The sequence below is a fragment of the Opisthorchis viverrini genome (genome assembly GCF_000715545.1).
Source record: "Opisthorchis viverrini unplaced genomic scaffold opera_v5_77, whole genome shotgun sequence".
In the NCBI taxonomy this organism is placed as follows: domain Eukaryota; kingdom Metazoa; phylum Platyhelminthes; class Trematoda; order Opisthorchiida; family Opisthorchiidae; genus Opisthorchis; species Opisthorchis viverrini.
Window position 1 is genome coordinate 500,314 of NW_008751733.1, and position 18,298 is coordinate 518,611.

An 18,298-nucleotide genomic window follows, 5' to 3' on the forward strand; every position below is an offset into this window, starting at 1 on the left:
TGCTGGCGCGTGATGGCGGTAGTTACCGCATGCGCAGGAAAATCGACACAGTGGGGCCGACTTCTCCCCAAATCGGCGGGAAAATGGGGGCATGCTCGGATGAAAGACCAATCTTACTTTTAGGTCGCTCCCTCTTTAGGATTGTGCTTGTTTGAGGAGATGGGTTAGACGAATAACGTGCACAGCCCTGAAGACTGGAGAATGTTGCTAAACCGGCAGCAATCTAACACTCTAGCACAGTAAGTCCGCGCTCTGAATGTATGCTTATCCACAAACGTGCGAAGACGGCCTCATGGACAACTGCGACCGTGGTCTCCGCATAAGGGATGACACTCGAGCCTACCTGGTGAAGCCAAGCAACTATACGAGGTCTAACATACTCAAACAGGTGGACGACGACACGGCTGAATACAGCAAGTCAAAGTGAACAAAACAATTTGAGACAGTGAATTGATGCAAAGACATTCCATCCACCGCAACATCACTCCGTCTGCGCGCCTCTTCCAAACGCTGAGATACCCCATTGCCCGATTTATTCACGGGGAGGAGAAAGGTCTCTACTTCTTGGTAGGTAGATTGGCGGCGGTTGGACACAGCAAGACAGCAGCAATGTACTTTTGAGTAGCCATTTTAGCGAACGGAATTTCGTTTCACCATAGCCGCTCTGAAAGCTGCTAACCGGTACAGACGTAGTAGGACCGGAAGAGGATACGACGCTGCCTGGTAAAGGTCACTGAAGGTGCAAGTGAGTTGATGAAACTCCCGTAGTTTTACTGAGGATGGGCAGTAGGATACATTCGAATAAAAGTAATTAAATTTTATCGGCACGGAAGAAAGCACCTGTGGTGTGAGTATGGGAAGGGGAAATTTAATCCTCCTGATAGCAATTGATGCTTCTCGTAGCCATCTTATAATTCCAATTGAATGATCAGAAGCGAGGGATTTTGCGATTGGGGCTTACTCAATTTGCTCGTGTTCGTTAGTATAGTGTACTGAGTACACCTAGGATCTAATGTTCTCATGTTGACCAACGCGGCGGAATCTCAACACCGGAAATAAACGAGTTTGAACAAGCAGTAATAGTATTACTCCCTCATGACGACTGCGTGTAGTCCGAACAGTGAGAGCTCCCCTTGGGGCGCACTTTAACGAAGATCCAGAACGAAAGTTTAGAAACAAATCGTTATAAGTACCGAGTTAAGTGTTCAAAATCTCCACATCACTGAGGGATTGCCGGTTGAAATACTGTTTTCCACGTTTCCTTGTGCCGCCACATTCATTTAGGTTGATAACAATACCTGGTAGTTGAATTTCTATCTTCATTTTTGGTCAATTATTTATAATACTAAGGCTACCGAGCTCCAAGTTCACCAAAGTTTTACGTAGAATCACTATCGTTTTTTGCAATGTATGAATAATATCCCTCCTGGTTTATTGCACCAAGTCAGCTTATTTCAATAAGGACAAACGGACTCGCTGAAACTGCGTCATTTATATCGCTCTAACGACCCTAAGCTGAATACTTTCCACCATTTTGTAAAGAAAGCGGCGATAACATACTATTATTGTATATCTTGGAGAAAAGTCCAATTCAGTGCCGCAGTGCTAAATTTCTGGCATTCTTGAGCGGAAGTCTGGTCGTTTCACGCAGCGGATTTCAGGGCATACCGACCCAAGCAAGTATCTTATGCATAGGCTGTCCGGCTTCCCCTAATTTAAGAACAATCGCTCGCCGTTTCCGCAGCCGTTAGGGTTGCGACAATAACAATATGGGGCGGTTGCAGCTGTGCACATGTGTTCTTCCCCTCTCTGACACCTAGTCCACGTACAGTCGGTGAGCATATTAGATTAGTCTAGACCAAGAAGTGTTTCATCTAGAAGGGGCTTCGTTGGCATGCAAAATTCTAAGACACTAAAATTACAACACATCTAACTAAGTACGAAAGTGATAAGTCCGCTGCAAGGCATAAGGATAAATCCAGTGTAGAGGACAAATGCGGTCGTAGTCTCCCTAAGAGGCTTTTCAGTTAGATCCTTTCACCTAAAGCACCCTTTAGCAACGTCCGAGAATTCCACGGAGCTTTACTGTTGAATGATTCGAGGATCTCATCTGTGAGAGAGCGTCCCTGTATGTCATGTACGAATGCATGCTCTCATACGACTTAATAGGACATCTAAAATATGCGGGGGACAAATATTGTTCCTGTGCCTACACGGGAGGTATTTCCCTAAGTCTGTTTAAAGGTTCTTGCGCATGAGAGTTGAACCAAAAGGAACAGATTTAATCGTCGGATAAAGGAGTTGGAAGTCAACATGCAGCCGATTTTAAGTGAAGCGGAGGGAAATAACATCCCCTGGACCACATTGGTCTCATGTTGAATTGAAGCAGATTGGCCAGAATGTATATCTCAAATTAGCAAACACCGCCACGCTGACTCTTCTATCACGCCAGAGTTCAAAATTATAAAAGTTCCAAAGTGCGCAAAACCCCCATAAGATTGTGTGCCTCCACTTGGATTGTACATGATATGCTGAGTACCTACATCGCAAAAAAGGGGCAAGACACACGCCAAAGAGCGAGATGAATGTGATCAGTTTATTCAACAACAGCCATGATTTTTCCCCTTCGAGGAAGAGAACAATGCTGCCTACATATTTCAGACTGAATAAGTTTTCGTCAGCAAATATCCGAACACCAGGGTTTTGAAAACCTATCTTTTTGCATAAACTCGTTGACCCCGAAACTGGGAATGGAGAGAAGACACTTTATCGGACGCCACCTTTTCAGAACCGCTTTACACACATCCTTACATGATCGTAACTGCGATGTTACGAAGAACTTATTGTATTCATAAGCCAGGTTTGCTGAGAATACTTGCCATGCACAACGGATCTGTCGACGAACTCAAATGCGTCTGGATTCGGGAATACTAAAACTGAGGGTCGTTCGGACGTATGGCGGTTTAATGACACCTGGAGGGCTATGAATAAGTAGTAAACACAACGTCGGAATCTCGTTTGCTGCCTCCGAGGCAGCGCTCCACGAGTCAACAGAACTAAAAAATACGAGTTGCCTTAAGGGCCTTGTTGCAAATAGAACTTGTTTCACTCACCACGGGGGCGTTTTTTTAAGTAAGAAGCAGACAACAACGATTTAAACGAATCTATTTTCTACAGTGGAAAAGAAGCCAGGTGGAAACTGGGAGAACACATGGACCCATGAACCTTTGAGGCTGTGAAGGTTCAGAGCTCAGCGTGCAGGATCACAGCAATTTCAAGAGCCCCACATAATGACAGCGGGTGGCTTGGAGCAGAGGTAGTAGATCCAGTGTAACTCTCCGTTTTTTGTCCACAGGCAGTTTTAAAGAATCGTTCGCGCCAATCAGCTGATCCGATCTCCGGGCAGCTCGGAATTTCAGTATCTATTTATTCTGAATTCCGGTGTAATTTTCAGTTCTGAGTCTTGAAGGGCGAAAACATTATCCCCGCAGTTCATCTGTCTGAGTGGAGCCGGCGATGCCGTATCGTGGGGAAATTCTTGGAACGCCACAAGGATATGACGAGCATGTTCAAGTGTTCGTGGGCAGTTGGAAAAGCACGCAGAAGATGGTTCTGATATATTTGGGAATAGAACACGACTGGTGTCAGGTGTAGTATCGGAAATAATAGGCATTATCTGATGCAGGCCGGACCACGCCAAAATTTTCATGGGGCAAGAGACTGTGAATCACGGAAACTAAGGCACTGGAACAGCGAATCTTGAGAAGAAACAGCATTTCAGTGATCTGGCCCACCAGTTTCAAGCGAAACTGGAAACCATTGCTGAAGCTATGTGGCTCTGGAGAGTCGAATTTACGGTCTTGATTACGAAGAGCGCAAGTGGGGATTATGAAGTGGAGAAATTCTCATTAGAGATAAACAACAGCTTGAGTCACAGGATTACAGTGTACAGTGAAACTGTGTAGACTCACTGGTATGGCTGCTGGGGCACAGTCGGGTTTAAGAGCCCCTTGCAAGAATGAGATCATTGCTGAGGCACCGAAAGGAAGGCGAATTGCAGAGAATATCGATAACTTTGTGGGAAAGACTGACTGAAAGTGGGTCGAGATGGTTAAATCTAGGGGAAGGGTTGAGTTGATTAGGACAGGCCCGCCCGATATGCGGTTGGGTTCAAGTACGCATTTTTTCGTAAATGCCGCTAAGCTTCCCAGAGGGCGGGAGAGGACAGCCCGGAGAACAGTTGCGGATGTGTCATCATACCAGGGCCATGCCATGAGTGCCCTAACATATTCCGGTTTCTGGATCGATCTTCAACGGATTTCATAGTCGAGTTGATCGGCATGGTGGATGTGCAATCCTGTGGGCAGCGGGATTTCGGGTTAGCTAAGGGGAGACACCGGTAGAAAAAATCCGGTGTAGAATGACGGGCAATTTAGATCCATTCGAAGATCCACGTGGATACAAATGGGGACCAGGCATAGGGGATAACGACAATAATCGGCGTTTGGTGCAACTATTGTCAAAGATCGAAACTTGCGAGCGGAAAGAAATGGGATGAGACCAATGAAGCCTGGTGAGTGTCAGAGGATATAAGATTGCATACGGTGAAAATGACAAGAAATAATTCAAAATTTATTGTGGTCACAGAGAAGACGGAAAGTTGTTAAATGAGCCGGGATGGGGGAAGAATTATACCGAGTAACCTAGCAAACAAGGACTAACCAAGCGTGCTAACAATAAACCGAAAACCAACCAGTATGAGTATGTTTCGGTTTGGCCATTATGGCGCTCACTCCAACAGCGGTGCAAGGGGCCAGTGCTGGTGGCAAAGGAATGGCTTGCGGTTTTGCATCTAACAAACTGCCAATCTCCAGCTCCACCCCACCAAAAGTAGCTCCTTTAGTTGTGGACAGAGTCGCCAGCCAGGATATCGACAACCAGGACCACAAATCTGACCATGGCGAACCGGAAAATCCCTCGTACACCCAGTTGGTCACACTTATCGCGGGCGACTCGGTGGTCCATATAAACACGAAAGGAGGACGACCGCTGCTAAACCAGCCACGTATGATTTGCTAAATCACAAAACTGCCGGCTGGCTTCGAGGTGCAGTCCTTTGCAAAAACGAGCATCATGGAAACGCTGCCACCCAGCGCTCAGGGCCGGATCAATTAACCGCACAATGCTCTCAGCTGAAACCGTCAGGAGTGGAGCAAAACCTTTTGCGCCCAAATGTTGCATTCTGCTGCATATGTGCGGAAACCAAGAATCATTCTTATCTACTTTCATAATTTTGTAGCTCACCAAATTTTAACGTCCACCGAAACAATCATACATCTGACGGAAAGGTCTGGTGGAATAATTTTCAGCACAGCTGGGATACCGGGATGCCTAAATAGGCCTCAAAAGTTTAGACTAGTACTCTGAACCCAGTCCTCCGATTGCTTTAGTCCATCAGGGATATGTCATAGCTTTTGAAAATTCAATTCCATTGTGCAGATACTGTGCAGACTCGAACCCCCCTCAGAGAAAATTTCCTGCTCGAACCACAGCAAAATGCTCAAGAAACCGAACAAATACAGGTTTGCTTCAAATCCTTGAACGACAACAAAGCCAGTCGCCCAAAAATGGTAGTGAAAGAGCTACAAGTAGTAGTGGTCAAAATTTTTGCACATTGGGAGAAACATTCGTCCCTCTAAGATAAAAGCCAGCGCAAACTGGGTTCCAACGAGATAAAATAAAACTATGCGAATGAAAAGCAGCTCTCGAAACCACCAGGAAAAGAAGCAGACAATTTCGCCTGGGAGAGCTTTGGATTCAAACCTAACGTACAGCTACTAAGTCTTCCAAAACTCTTTGGCTACAAAACTTTCATTTCCTCACCTGCGGACGCAGCAGAGACTGTGTTAAATGCCTGTGCACAAACTGCCTCAGGCCTTTCAACATTCCCTGAATGACTGAATGACTTGAATGACCGTTCACAATCGCACTCCCAGAGACCTGGTTCACACCACATATCTCCGACTCGGAGATCCCGATAGATGGCTACTCTGTTTTTCGAGCCGACCGTCCTCTATAATACCACTCCTGTATCTTCGTGGGATGGAATCTAGATTGAAGACCCACTGCGTGGGTCCGATCCTCTCCTTCTCGGTCCATTTGGTCCTCCAAAAGATGACCGATCCCTCCCACCCCCTGGATTTGCTCATCACCAACGAAAGACGCTTCGTTGCTCAGGTGATAGTATCACTCCACTAGGACATAGCGACTTCTGTGTGCTGACCTTGGATCTCATCTGCAATTGCGGCAGAAATCCCGAACCTCAAACGAGAATTCGAAGCTCCTGCCGTGCGGACTTTTCAGGAATGCGCATCTTTCTTGAACAAGTTAAAGTGGGACCGGCCTCAGTATAACACCCGTATAGCACCACTGTCCAGAAAGTCCATGAGGCTGACACGATACTCGTCCCAAATAACCAGCACACAGTCCGATGAGCCGCAAGCTAGTCAAAAGTATTGGGCCTCTTCCAAAAAAGGTCTCAACATTTTTCAAAAAGTTGACTACAGGAGACACAGAAGATGAGTTGACATGTCGTAGAATGTGGAACCGCTGTAAATTAGAAATCTGCCGATGGAACATACGAAAACAAGCCAACATTCTGGACCTAGCTAGGAAAAACAAGAATGTAATGTTCAAATACATGAGACATCCCCGCAGAAGGAGCCATTCGCGCTGTTTTTGAGGGATCGGAACGGGGAAACCACGAGTGCCCCAGTGGTGGTCTCTGAGTTCTATAGAAAACATTATGCAGGTCTATATTCAGGCAAAGCGTCCTGGTTACACGCAATCTTGTCAAGGCACAATTACGAACGGCCTTTAACCGACTTGAACGCCACGGTGGAGGACATTCGTCAAATCTTGCACAGGATCAACTGCAGAAACTAGGTTCAGCGCTTACGTAGGTATAACCAAACGAACCAGAAATCCAAAACTTAGCAGAGCGTAACAGGTAGCACGTATTTATTCAAATTGGCGTATGTCTAAACTACTTGAAATATTAAAGCATGTGAACAATTAATTTAGCAATTAAAAGAGCTTAAGTCATGTTCGTCACATCCGCCACGCCTTGAATGAGCACGCGAATGTTTATAGTTCCGTGGTTGTCCTGATCATTATCTTTCGGATCTTCTCAGATTAGGAACGTCAGCTTCCTCACAGGTACCTCAGATATAACATTTTGTTCAGACACCACAAGACCAAATACAAAGGGTGCATTAGTATTTGAAGCAGCAGGAGTGCTGTTCACAGACTGACCTCTATAATTGAGCTCAACCTGATCAACGTGACCAGATGGAGCATTCATATCGAGAATCGTGACTGTACATTTTTCATTTGATGGAAACATCATTCCTGTAGCATGTCGTAAATCGTTGCCCTTGAAAAGCGTAACATCAGACGTTTTGGCACAGTCAAGAGTTGTAGGCAACGATCAACATTTGAAAAGATATGCGGTGCTCTTTCCAATAACAAAAGAAAATTTTCCATTTCACGGTCCAATTCCACAAAAGAAATAGCAGAGAATGAAGCATTTGCAAATTTATGGGCTCGGACAAAATTCTCAGCAAGTCCATTCAACTGGGAATTTCAAGGGGCAGTAAAGAGATATCGAAACCTAGGACATTTCAGCTACTCTAAGGGGAATTTTCAGTGAAGCATGTGCCGTCGTCAGTGACCAAAGCACTTGGTATGCCTTCGTGACTGAATACTTTCCCCAATGCTTGTTGTGTGAATTCAGTACTTGGAGAAATAGAAAAACTTTAGACTAACGTGCGTATGTGACAATAACAATTGAAGCACAGTATTAACCGGGAAAACGACCGCACTATTCAGTATGAACTCGTTGAAATGTTTCACAGGTAACTGGCCACGGATACCACTGTGAAGACTTGTTATGAGTCATATGTGCACATTTAACACAACTTTCGGCAGTATAATTGATGCCAGCATTCAGTTCCGGCCATTAGCATGGCAAGAGTATGGGAGGTTTCATTTTATCAGCACCAGAATGACCAGAGTGCAGCCATGCCAGAAGAGCCAGCCGCTGAGTTGGTGGAATGATAACTCTATCCTCAAAGCACAACAAGCCGCCTGGTGTAATGGTCTAACTTTCGCTGTGAGCCAGGACCGCCCTTGTAAAGCGGACTCAGATGTCTCCAGCCTAGGATTTTCAGTTGTAATTACTGCATCTGACAATGGTTTGCAACAAAGCCTGGTGTATGTGCTCGGTGTTGAGTGGTGCACTGAGTGCATCGCAGATGTCACCTAGATAGATGACGAAGCGCTCACATCCAACTGTCAGGTTCGACAGACAGACAGGTAATGAAGCTTGTAGAATACTTCGAAGTATTCGGGAAAGCTCACTTGAGTGACGCGCAAAATCACGTGCCGGAAATTGTAGATTTTCAAGGTTTATCAATTGAGTGAGGCAATACATGTATAGAATACGTAATGAAAGGGACAAAAGCCTCATATTATGGGGTTTCCGTCTAAATTGTTGCACAACGTGGTGCGGGTACAACGAAATCCCGGAGAAGGTGGTAAATGGATATTTATTAGCAATACACACCCGCGCACAAAACTCGATAACGCAAAATGGTCAAAAGTGCGCAGCGGACTCAGATGTCTCCAGCCTAGGATTTTCAGTTGTAATTACTGCATCTGACAATGGTTTGCAACAAAGCCTGGTGTATGTGCTCGGTGTTGAGTGGTGCACTGAGTGCATCGCAGATGTCACCTAGATAGATGACGAAGCGCTCACATCCAACTGTCAGGTTCGACAGACAGACAGGTAATGAAGCTTGTAGAATACTTCGAAGTATTCGGGAAAGCTCACTTGAGTGACGCGCAAAATCACGTGCCGGAAATTGTAGATTTTCAAGGTTTATCAATTGAGTGAGGCAATACATGTATAGAATACGTAATGAAAGGGACAAAAGCCTCATATTATGGGGTTTCCGTCTAAATTGTTGCACAACGTGGTGCGGGTACAACGAAATCCCGGAGAAGGTGGTAAATGGATATTTATTAGCAATACACACCCGCGCACAAAACTCGATAACGCAAAATGGTCGAAAAGTGCGCGTAAAATATGGTTGAATAAATTGGTTTACTATGTCAAGGGTTAAAAATCCATGAGAGATTATAAACGCATATCGAGTCTGAGTTAGATGCACTAAAAGGGCAGGCTCAGATAAGGGGAGGGTTCGACCCGGGAAAGGGAAGTACAAAGCCTTTGCTATAGAACTGGGGTGCCGGATTACGCTTGAACGTAACTCGTTGACTTTACATGCCCTGCTCTACTCTCGAGGTTGTAGCATGCTACTCGTTACTCGCTCGAAATACTGACATTTTTAGGTTGAACTCCTCCCCTACTCCCGGGGACTGAACCGACAACTACAGTTTGATCTTGTGCTCCAGACTCTGCTGGTGGTATGCTCAGCGACTCACACGTTCGTTGCACTTGCAATTCTCTCCACACGGAATATCACCACGTTAAAATGCGGATAAGCTATTGGTTTCATTCTGAATCTTAACTGTCACCGTGCGGCCGCTCAAGCATCCTGATGTGGCCTTCTCTCACCTCGCTCCCCTTACCTTTCCGTTGCTTGAACTTTGGGGCTATACAGTAGAGTCCTGATGATTCAGTCCCTGCTCCCAGAGTCATAAACACATTCCTCACTTTCTCTTCCCTCTGCAGTGCGCGGTGTGCTACTGATGACTTGAAATGTCCTACATATTACTGAGTGTGACAAACTGACCACTACCGTCCAACTGCCCCACTGTTTGGCATGGAAAGGCGCATGAGACTTCCCAAAGAATCAGTGCATACAATGAAACAAATACATGGTGGTGTTGTGATTTCCGATAAAAAGCGAACATGAGTCGAGCTAATCGCTCGCCCTTGTTTTTGCCATAAAAACAAATTCGTATATTTTCATCCCATTATCGCAACAATACCCAAACCTGCTAGCGTCTTTTGGCGCACCTACGATTTATATCAATCAGCTAGTGTCTACGTCCTGTATGTGGATGGCATGTTTCGGGATATCCACATAGTGCACACGCACGTTCAAACGCCTATCAGTGTTCTCAAAATGGTTGGTGAAGTGTCCAGACGAAACCAACCTGCGCAGCCAAATCTGCACGCCTATCATAGGGTGAATTGCAACTTACTCAATCGCGTTACTAAAGCGAATCATGGGGTAAAATAAGTGTTGGCTGCGGTGGCAAGTATTCTGCGAAGAAATGCAAACAGTTTTGCGGAACGCAGTGCTTGCTAATTGCTACTCGTAAGCCAGAGCGACATAGCCCTTTCTCGCAGCCAGATAGCTTTGACAGCCCGCATCTGTGATGTCGCTGGGCCCTTCACGAATGTATTATTTCGGTACTGTCCACTGAACCTTTTCTTGAACAAGTTAGGGATGCACACTCGGGTGAGGGCATACTTAAACGGTCGCCTGGTGCCAATGCCGTTTGTCTCAAGGAACGTATACCGCTTGCGCCCACGTAATAATAGTCAGATTCCCAAAAAGCATTTACTCAAGACGGTTTGTGCCGATTTGGCACCAACTTTTAAGAGCCTGGGAAACTCCGAAACAGCACTGTTTGTTGCGTGGATGAAATGATCGCCTTCACGTCGTGCCGCGAGTGCACGAGCACATTCGTGGGGCTTTGCACGAACGAACATGTCATCCATCCAGGTGAGCAAAACGGAATCATATACCTGCTTGATAGGGGAGACTGGCACTTGACGCGGTAGATGACTTGGCTTGTCAGTACCTTGGCAAATTGCAACCTACTCTACTGCTGAACCTATGAAAGTGGAATATTATGCTTAAATAGGGTTAGTCTCCTTCATCACGAGCCGGGAGTAGGTTGGCAGGAAGCCTGCCAAAATCAGCTCACGGACTGGTTGATTTCGTCCCAGATGCAGAAATTGCGTACGTTTAAACAGATTTCAGCATAACTGTAGTTTCCTGGCAAGATCTCATGGAACCAAAGCGTGCAAGTGCTGCAATTTCATGTGAAATATTTTTTGAACGAACCGTGCTTCCATAGGAATCTTTGGAAGGAAGCGATTGTCACGCGAATCCACAAAACTGGTGACGGACTATCGCCCGGCATCTATGGGCCCATAAGGCTAACTAGTGGGCCGTGCAAGGTGATGGAACGCATTCTGAAGCGAGCTATCATAGATCGCCCTACTTCCAGTTACCTGACATCTCCAGCTCAGTAAGGATTTCTCCCGAACCGTTCTTGCGTGACAACCATGCTCGCGTTTATGGACAGTTTAACCCAAGCCAAGGACGAAGGACTCATATCGGATGCCATGTTTTTCGACTTCCCAAAAGCATTTCATAGGGTCCCACGCGTCCCGGTGCTCCACAAACTCGAGTCTTATGGGATTCAAGGGAAAATCCTTCACTGGATCAAGGCGTACCTATCAGACAGATCAGCCTGAGTGAGAATAGGCTCGACCTACTCTTCTCCAGCACCTGTCTCTATTGGAGATCCTCAAGGCTCCGTCCTGGGACCGCTGCTGTTTCTGATCTACGTCAACGATCTCCCAGATGTTCTTGCAAGTACACGTCTACTTCTTGCGGAAGACTTGAAATCCTGGAGTTCCAGTGCCAGAGCCCTCCAAATGGATGTAGACGCTACCAAGTAGTGGTCGTTGGACTAGCATCTTCCTCCGAATGATGAAAAGTGCGTCCATATGTCGTTTGGAGGAGACTCAGCGAATGCTTCTATGCATGGTGAGAAAGGACCAGAAAACATCATGAGGATAGATGCCAAAAAGGATTTGGGCACCTGGGCCTCCTCAAACTAGTCCTTCTCACTGCACCATCAGTCAGAAAGGCCTTCGCCATTTTACGGATGATCCGACGCACCTTCTCCCGTGTTACTCGCATGGACTTCCAAATACTCTATGGTACCTACGTCAGACCGCTCCTGGAGTACGCCAAACAAGTTGTCTACTCAGGACGTACGAAAGACATCACCCTCATTGAGCGTGTCCAGCGGGCCGCCACGAGAATAGTTGCCGGCCTCAAATCCGTGGACTACGAAATGCCTCTCGCGATGCTCGATCTATTTCCCCTGGAGTACCGTCGCTTTCGAGGAGACCTAATTCTTACTTACGCCCTGTTTGAACAAAGCCTGGCAAACAGGTTTTTAACGTTGAGCCAGCAAACACCAGGTGGGGGCATAGTAAGAAAATTTTCATGCTCAGAGCACGCACATTCATTAGACCAATTTTTCTCATTTCGGGTAGTAGGTGCGTGGAATGACCTTCCTCCGACGGTTGTCCACGCCCCTTCTAGAACCCAATTTAGAGCACTATCAGACATTTATTTATGCGAATCCTGGAGCTGGCAAGCATACTGCCCCGCGCTGAGAACACGAAGAGCGGTGCTATAACCTTTGTTTCACGTGTGCCTTTCAGGTGAACGACAGCCACTGACCGACAAGAACAAAGGCAACCCGGGGAACTTGGGCAATAGCCTCAATCCTGTGCACCAATCAGTGAATCCGTGATTTGGATCACTTCTACGGACTGGCCAGTTCGTGGATCCGGATCTAGTTAATCCCGATTCCGTCACGTTTCTCACTCATACAAGGCGCAGTGCTACGCGTTATTTAGGATACGCCTGCAACAAATGGGACAAAGTTTTTATCAAACCTCGTACACTGGATCAAGCCCGGAAGTTGCCATGAGATGGACGGCGTTGTTTAAGCGCACCAATTACATGCACTTATGTAAAGTTTACCCTTTCGAACTTTCTGTTTCCCGTCCTCCAATCGGATATTTGTCATCATCTGGATGATTTTCGAGTCCTTCAGCCATTCCAAAGTGTTACCGAAATCCTTTAAATGATCCAAGATACACAAGGAAGGAAGCAGTATCCTTCAGAAGTCATCACAGAGGGTACGTCCGCCAGAACATCGTGATTGTTATTGTCGAAAATTTTCATGTTAATTCCACTGTTTTCTTATAGACCTTGAAGTATTCTTGGATTTGCAATGGTGCCTGTCAAAAATATTTTGGAAAATGTATTGCGAGCGCTTACTAGGTGGATGAATAACTCAACCGCAGCATGTCAATCGCTCAAAATAAAACGGTCATGTCAAAAATGATTTAAAATCCCCTCTCAGCATCAGGCCGTCCGGTTACGCACGGCTCCTCAAATAATCACATGTGTGAAACACTCACAGCTGTTCGTAATAGATTATTTAAACTTGTGGATATATTTTCATGAAACAGCTGTGAACCTTGGTTGTCTCAGTCCCACTGTTGGGTCACAAGCACTATTCTAACCACCACCGTTTCACTGCCACCTTGTCTCTGATGGGCGCTGCACTGACCCAAGATGAACAGTTAATTTATCACGCCGCACATCAGAGTCTTCTCGAACCTTGTGGCCATGTCCCGTAGTCATTCTTCTGATCTGATACAAATACCGTACTCTTGCATCAAGATGGCAGCTAGCCTGTCAACTCCACGACGCATGGTACGTGTTAATACCCGTAGAATCCTAAATAATATTCCAGCGTTCGAGATATGACGCATTTTCAGGGGACTTTTAGGGTCACTAAAAATGACTGCATTCCAGAACATACTCATCTCAAAATTAACGGTTTGAGATTCTGTATTAGCAGTAGGACAAAACGTAAATGCTGATACGAGACGGGGGCCAAAAGCAAAATGAATTGTTCCGGTGAGCCACTCTAGACCATTTAAACTTCTTAAGAAACGGCTGCGCCTTACTCTTCCGAGGGAGTAAAACAAACCTGTGAAGCACTCCTAATCGGTCAATCCACGGTGAACACCGACGTGGTGTGTAGGCCTGCAGGGAGAAGATGAGGGGCACGACTAGGTGAAACTTACTACTAAATGTGGTTTTAGCCCGTGCCCTAAGAGAGGAGACCGATGCCTTATTATGATGATATATCCTCATTCCCGTCTCCAGGTCTATGTTTATTACGCTGACACATGTCCGATCGCTCACTGTAAAGAGATGGGCCCCCCAGTACGCGTCAGCTACGAGACGCAAGCTTGATACACAAAGGATAGTTGCCGGTCGTAATGGTCACATCACCTCAAGGACTTGCCGTTTCCGGGACAGTGACTACGCAGTAAAAACTACTAGGATCTACCAAAATTAAGGAAGCCATCTCGTGTCAAAATTAGTGACTAGAACGAACGATGTCCACAGAATTACACTATAACCTTCAGCAACGTTGGAAACTTACTTGGACCCCGGTACACCTTCGTGAACTGTTTTAACACTAAGTGCTGCGCCACCTTCTCTTCCTAGTGTTTTTCAACAAGTTTGGTCATATACATCAGCCTTTGTTGCAAACTATGCGCCGGCCACATCAAGATCTGGAGAGAGAGAGAAAGAGGTAGACTTCGCATTAGGCGGAAAGCCCTTCTAAAAGACTAGGTTTGACGATCTGTTTTAGCCCACAGGAGCAAAAGCTGTTATTCAACGGGAGAAGTTGTCATATGATTTCCTCAGGCCACTATTTCCTTGGCCTGTACATTATAGCTTTGCACAGCCTCCCAACCGTCGGTGAGAAAAATGACCTATGAATTGTAACGTGTGGAAACGTTTCCGACACTGTTGGCAAAAGTTACAGACTCACATATTTCCCTCGGACTGATTAAAGTTATTTTATTCAAGAAAGATTTTGCAACTCACGTAAGAATTAACCTAGATTAATCCATTTGAGCCCGGAACTCTTAGCTGAAGCGTGGCGATCATCTGTTAAAACAAACACAAAGATATGCCAGTAGACAGTTTTTGACTTCTATCACAAGAAGTGGTTGACCGATTTTTAGTTATTCTTGTCCGCTTATAGAATATAATGTGGTGGCCTTCCAATTAGTTTCTAAATTTCAAAATACCTTAGCCACCCATGTACTAAAATGCAACCACCTGATAGTACGGTGAAGATCTAAAGAAACCGGCCACCAGTATTGATATTTTGGCCTACGTTGTCGCTTTCACTCTGTTTTTGCCTCTGAAAATATTTACAGACGGATATTGCTCCCAACTTGGAATCTTTTAAAGTACGATTGACCGGAAACAGTAGTTGTTGCAGGCTTTAATTCATTAAGCAACCCAAAAACATCCGACACTACCACAGCTATGCTCTGCTGAATTACACATCTCAGGCCTGATAAAATTCAAATACAACCCAGTGTAACGTATCGAAGAGCGGCATAATTGGAGAGCTGAATTTTATTTATATTCAAAAACTGGCCTACATGAGGAAAATATTGAGAGGAAAATTGACGCTGATAGTGAAAGATCCGTAGAAGATGAGTGGCATAGAATGAAAGAGTAAAATGTTTCAGATGTTCGGGGTCTTGGCTTCGGTTACCGTTAGGCTTAACAAAAGAAAAATCAAATGGAGTTGAATTTATAGTGTAATCATCTCTGTTGATTGAGTCTACAATAAGGTCAAGAAGTCACTGGGAAAAGATATCTGGTCTGTAGTTCTAACCAAGAAGCACAAAACTGCTCATACCGAAAAAGATTTCCCTGAAAATAGCTTCTAAAGGGTGTTTTTGATAGCATGTCCATCCTTTCTATATCCTATTTTCTTGTGAAACATAGAGAGATGGTCCTAAATCGGGCCAAAATGCGATTCTTAAGCATGATACAAAATAATTGGCTGTCTTGAGCAGACGGCTAAAATTCAACACCCACTACTATGGCTGATGTAAATGCCAATTTTTGCAGTCATGCACACGTACTTCCTTAAAGTTTATGTTGTCTAGAAACAAGTAACAGCTAGCACACACGTATAATGCGACAACCAATGTGGGCTAAGTCATAGGCTGCGACTAATATATTAGACAGTTCAGGTTTGCGATGATCGATGTTTACTCTGCCTAACTGCACAAACAGACTCTCAGAATGGTCCGATTTGTGCACTTTTTCACGTGTAGGGCTATGAGAAATGTAAAGGTGTCACGTTGAGTCCTACGGAAAAATGATTGACACTTATGATTCTGAGCGTCGCAGATGTTACTTATGATAAAATATGATGTGATTGGTCATGTAAGCAGTCCACTTATTTACATACTAAGGGATCCCTTAGGTCAAACACCAGATGTGTAGCTTTGCATCAGAATGTCAACCTACGCCTTTTTATCTAGCTGGCGCAATGATCAACCTAGAAAGTTCAGTTTTAGGAGAATCACTTTAGAAATTAGAAGACATTAAACTCCACACTCCAGCGGTTTGATTTTTAAGCATTTAAGCGGACAACGCCCATGGTTGTTTTTAGTGTGGATCAAATTCTGCCTAAACCAGTTTGCAAAAATGATTACCGCCATCTCTTCTAGTCTTAGCTGCTACATGTATTCCAGGGTTATTCCCCAAAAAAGCAAGCTCCATTCAAATGTCAGTCCATATTTTCTGTGACACCTGAGATAATTCCTTTGAGGCACTGTAAGCGTGTGCTTGGCGTACATTTTTCGTTGAAATTCAAGCTAATTATTAGGTGTGCTATTGCGGGTTCCGCTAGGACCCAATCTAAAGAATGTAAGTGGGTGAGAAAGCCTGTGAGAGCACTTTTAACCTAACACAACTAGAAAAGTTTGCTTGGATAATTAATCACAAAGCCGCTTTTATCCGTCTGTGAGGTTTGTTCTCCGGATGAGGTTTTGCATGCAATACTTAAACGTTCACTTGATGGACGAATTTAATAATCTGGCACCATTTAAAATATCAGGTCCCGACGAGCAGTAAGATCCATAAGCTTAGGTCTTTATTGAAGAGCGAGCTTGAGATTAATCCTGCTGTTGGCAGGAGTTACAGTTCAGTCCATTATCTAAATGGTGAAATGAGGCTTTGTGGCAAAAAATAACTAAGTGATTCAAAACCAGTTGTTTAAACTCATAAAAAGCATGCTTTATCCATGAAACTACCATGCTGATTTTGAAGAAAAGCATCTTGGTTTTTCACTTCCATAGAATTTTGAATATTTGAGAATCAAATATTTTTTCTAAGTTTTCTAGTGGATTAAAGGAGAGTTTATTCCATTATGATCGGCTATTAAGATAGCCAGTACTGTGTTGGTTGAAGGGTTTTTCTAGCATGAGGCCTAGGAGATGTCGTAAGAAATATGCACGGGTTTTCTTGTTTTAAACTGGCTTCTCATTGCCACTCTGCATCGATAATCTTTGCGGCTGTTATCTAAAGGGCAGCGGAAATTTAAGTGCAATGGTCAAACATAAGCACAATTATAATCGTTGAGTTCCGAAGTTGATTTTATCCGCCCGTTTTATTTGATCCTATTTTCTTCTTACATTGTGATCGGAATTTGGTAAAAAATTACGGAGGAATGAATAGTAAATCATTGTGTAAACTCCTACAGTTGACATAAACGTTTAGCTTTTTGTCCATTTTAAATGATTTCATCATCACAAATTAAACTACTTAGGGAGAGTCTTCGCGGTAGTAGATCGTATAATGCCTTTCTAAAGTGCACAGGATTTGAACTGATTGGCTTCAAATGGCGCGCATAACCCACGATACTAGGACCGCGGAAGTTGCCCAGGCATTCATGTATAAATGAATCAAGAGTTTGTTTGGACATACATATTCGACCCACCCAAGTGCACATATCCGGTCACTCACTGAAATCGGACAAAACTAACTGACTTAGACAACCCCGTTTTGCACAACCTTAACCAATTTTGATCATGTGATGTGGTCTCTGGAAATTCAACAGGCACCGCGTGAAAAGAAAAGCAACTGAGCCGGCATGGATTGTGTTTTTTGGCTACACATCAAAAACCGATTTTTAAAGAGAAAAGGATAAGAAGAAGGACGTCTTCCGACTCAATTAACAGGGCGTGTAGTTGGTAAACCTCACCACACTGAAAAAAATCTGTGTGACTCAGTGGGTCGTCTTTATTTTCTTCCGGGAGGGAAAGTTAGAACACTTAGAATATTTGAAACCAAAACTTACAAAGTAATAGGAGCATTTGGGTGCGTAGGCAAAATATGGTTTTGGCTGTATGGGTCAAAAGTTAGATGTAAAATATTTATCGCCTTAGGTTGAGCGCCTCATAATTCTGTCCTTCAAGGAAACAGAGTTATGTTTCCTTATGGGATTCTGACCACGACCTCTAATTCCATGGCAAACCCGAAAAAATGGGAAGCATATGATTCTCTTGAGTAACCCTGATTAGAGCCCATGGCAAACAGTTTGATTC

The 18,298-nt window shown here is 44.6% G+C and overlaps 1 protein-coding gene across 1 annotated transcript in view; it reads left to right on the plus strand.

Annotated features, from left to right (window-relative positions):
• Positions 1–11,937: 11,937 nt before the first annotated feature.
• The window catches only part of T265_04575 (hypothetical protein), a gene marked incomplete at both ends in the record, with an annotated part of 227,219 nt that continues 220,858 nt past the window's right edge, over positions 11,938–18,298 (plus strand). The window contains one exon of the mRNA XM_009169350.1: positions 11,938–12,259. Within this exon, the coding sequence (XP_009167614.1) occupies positions 11,938–12,259 (322 nt within the window). The remainder of the gene's footprint in view (positions 12,260–18,298) is intronic.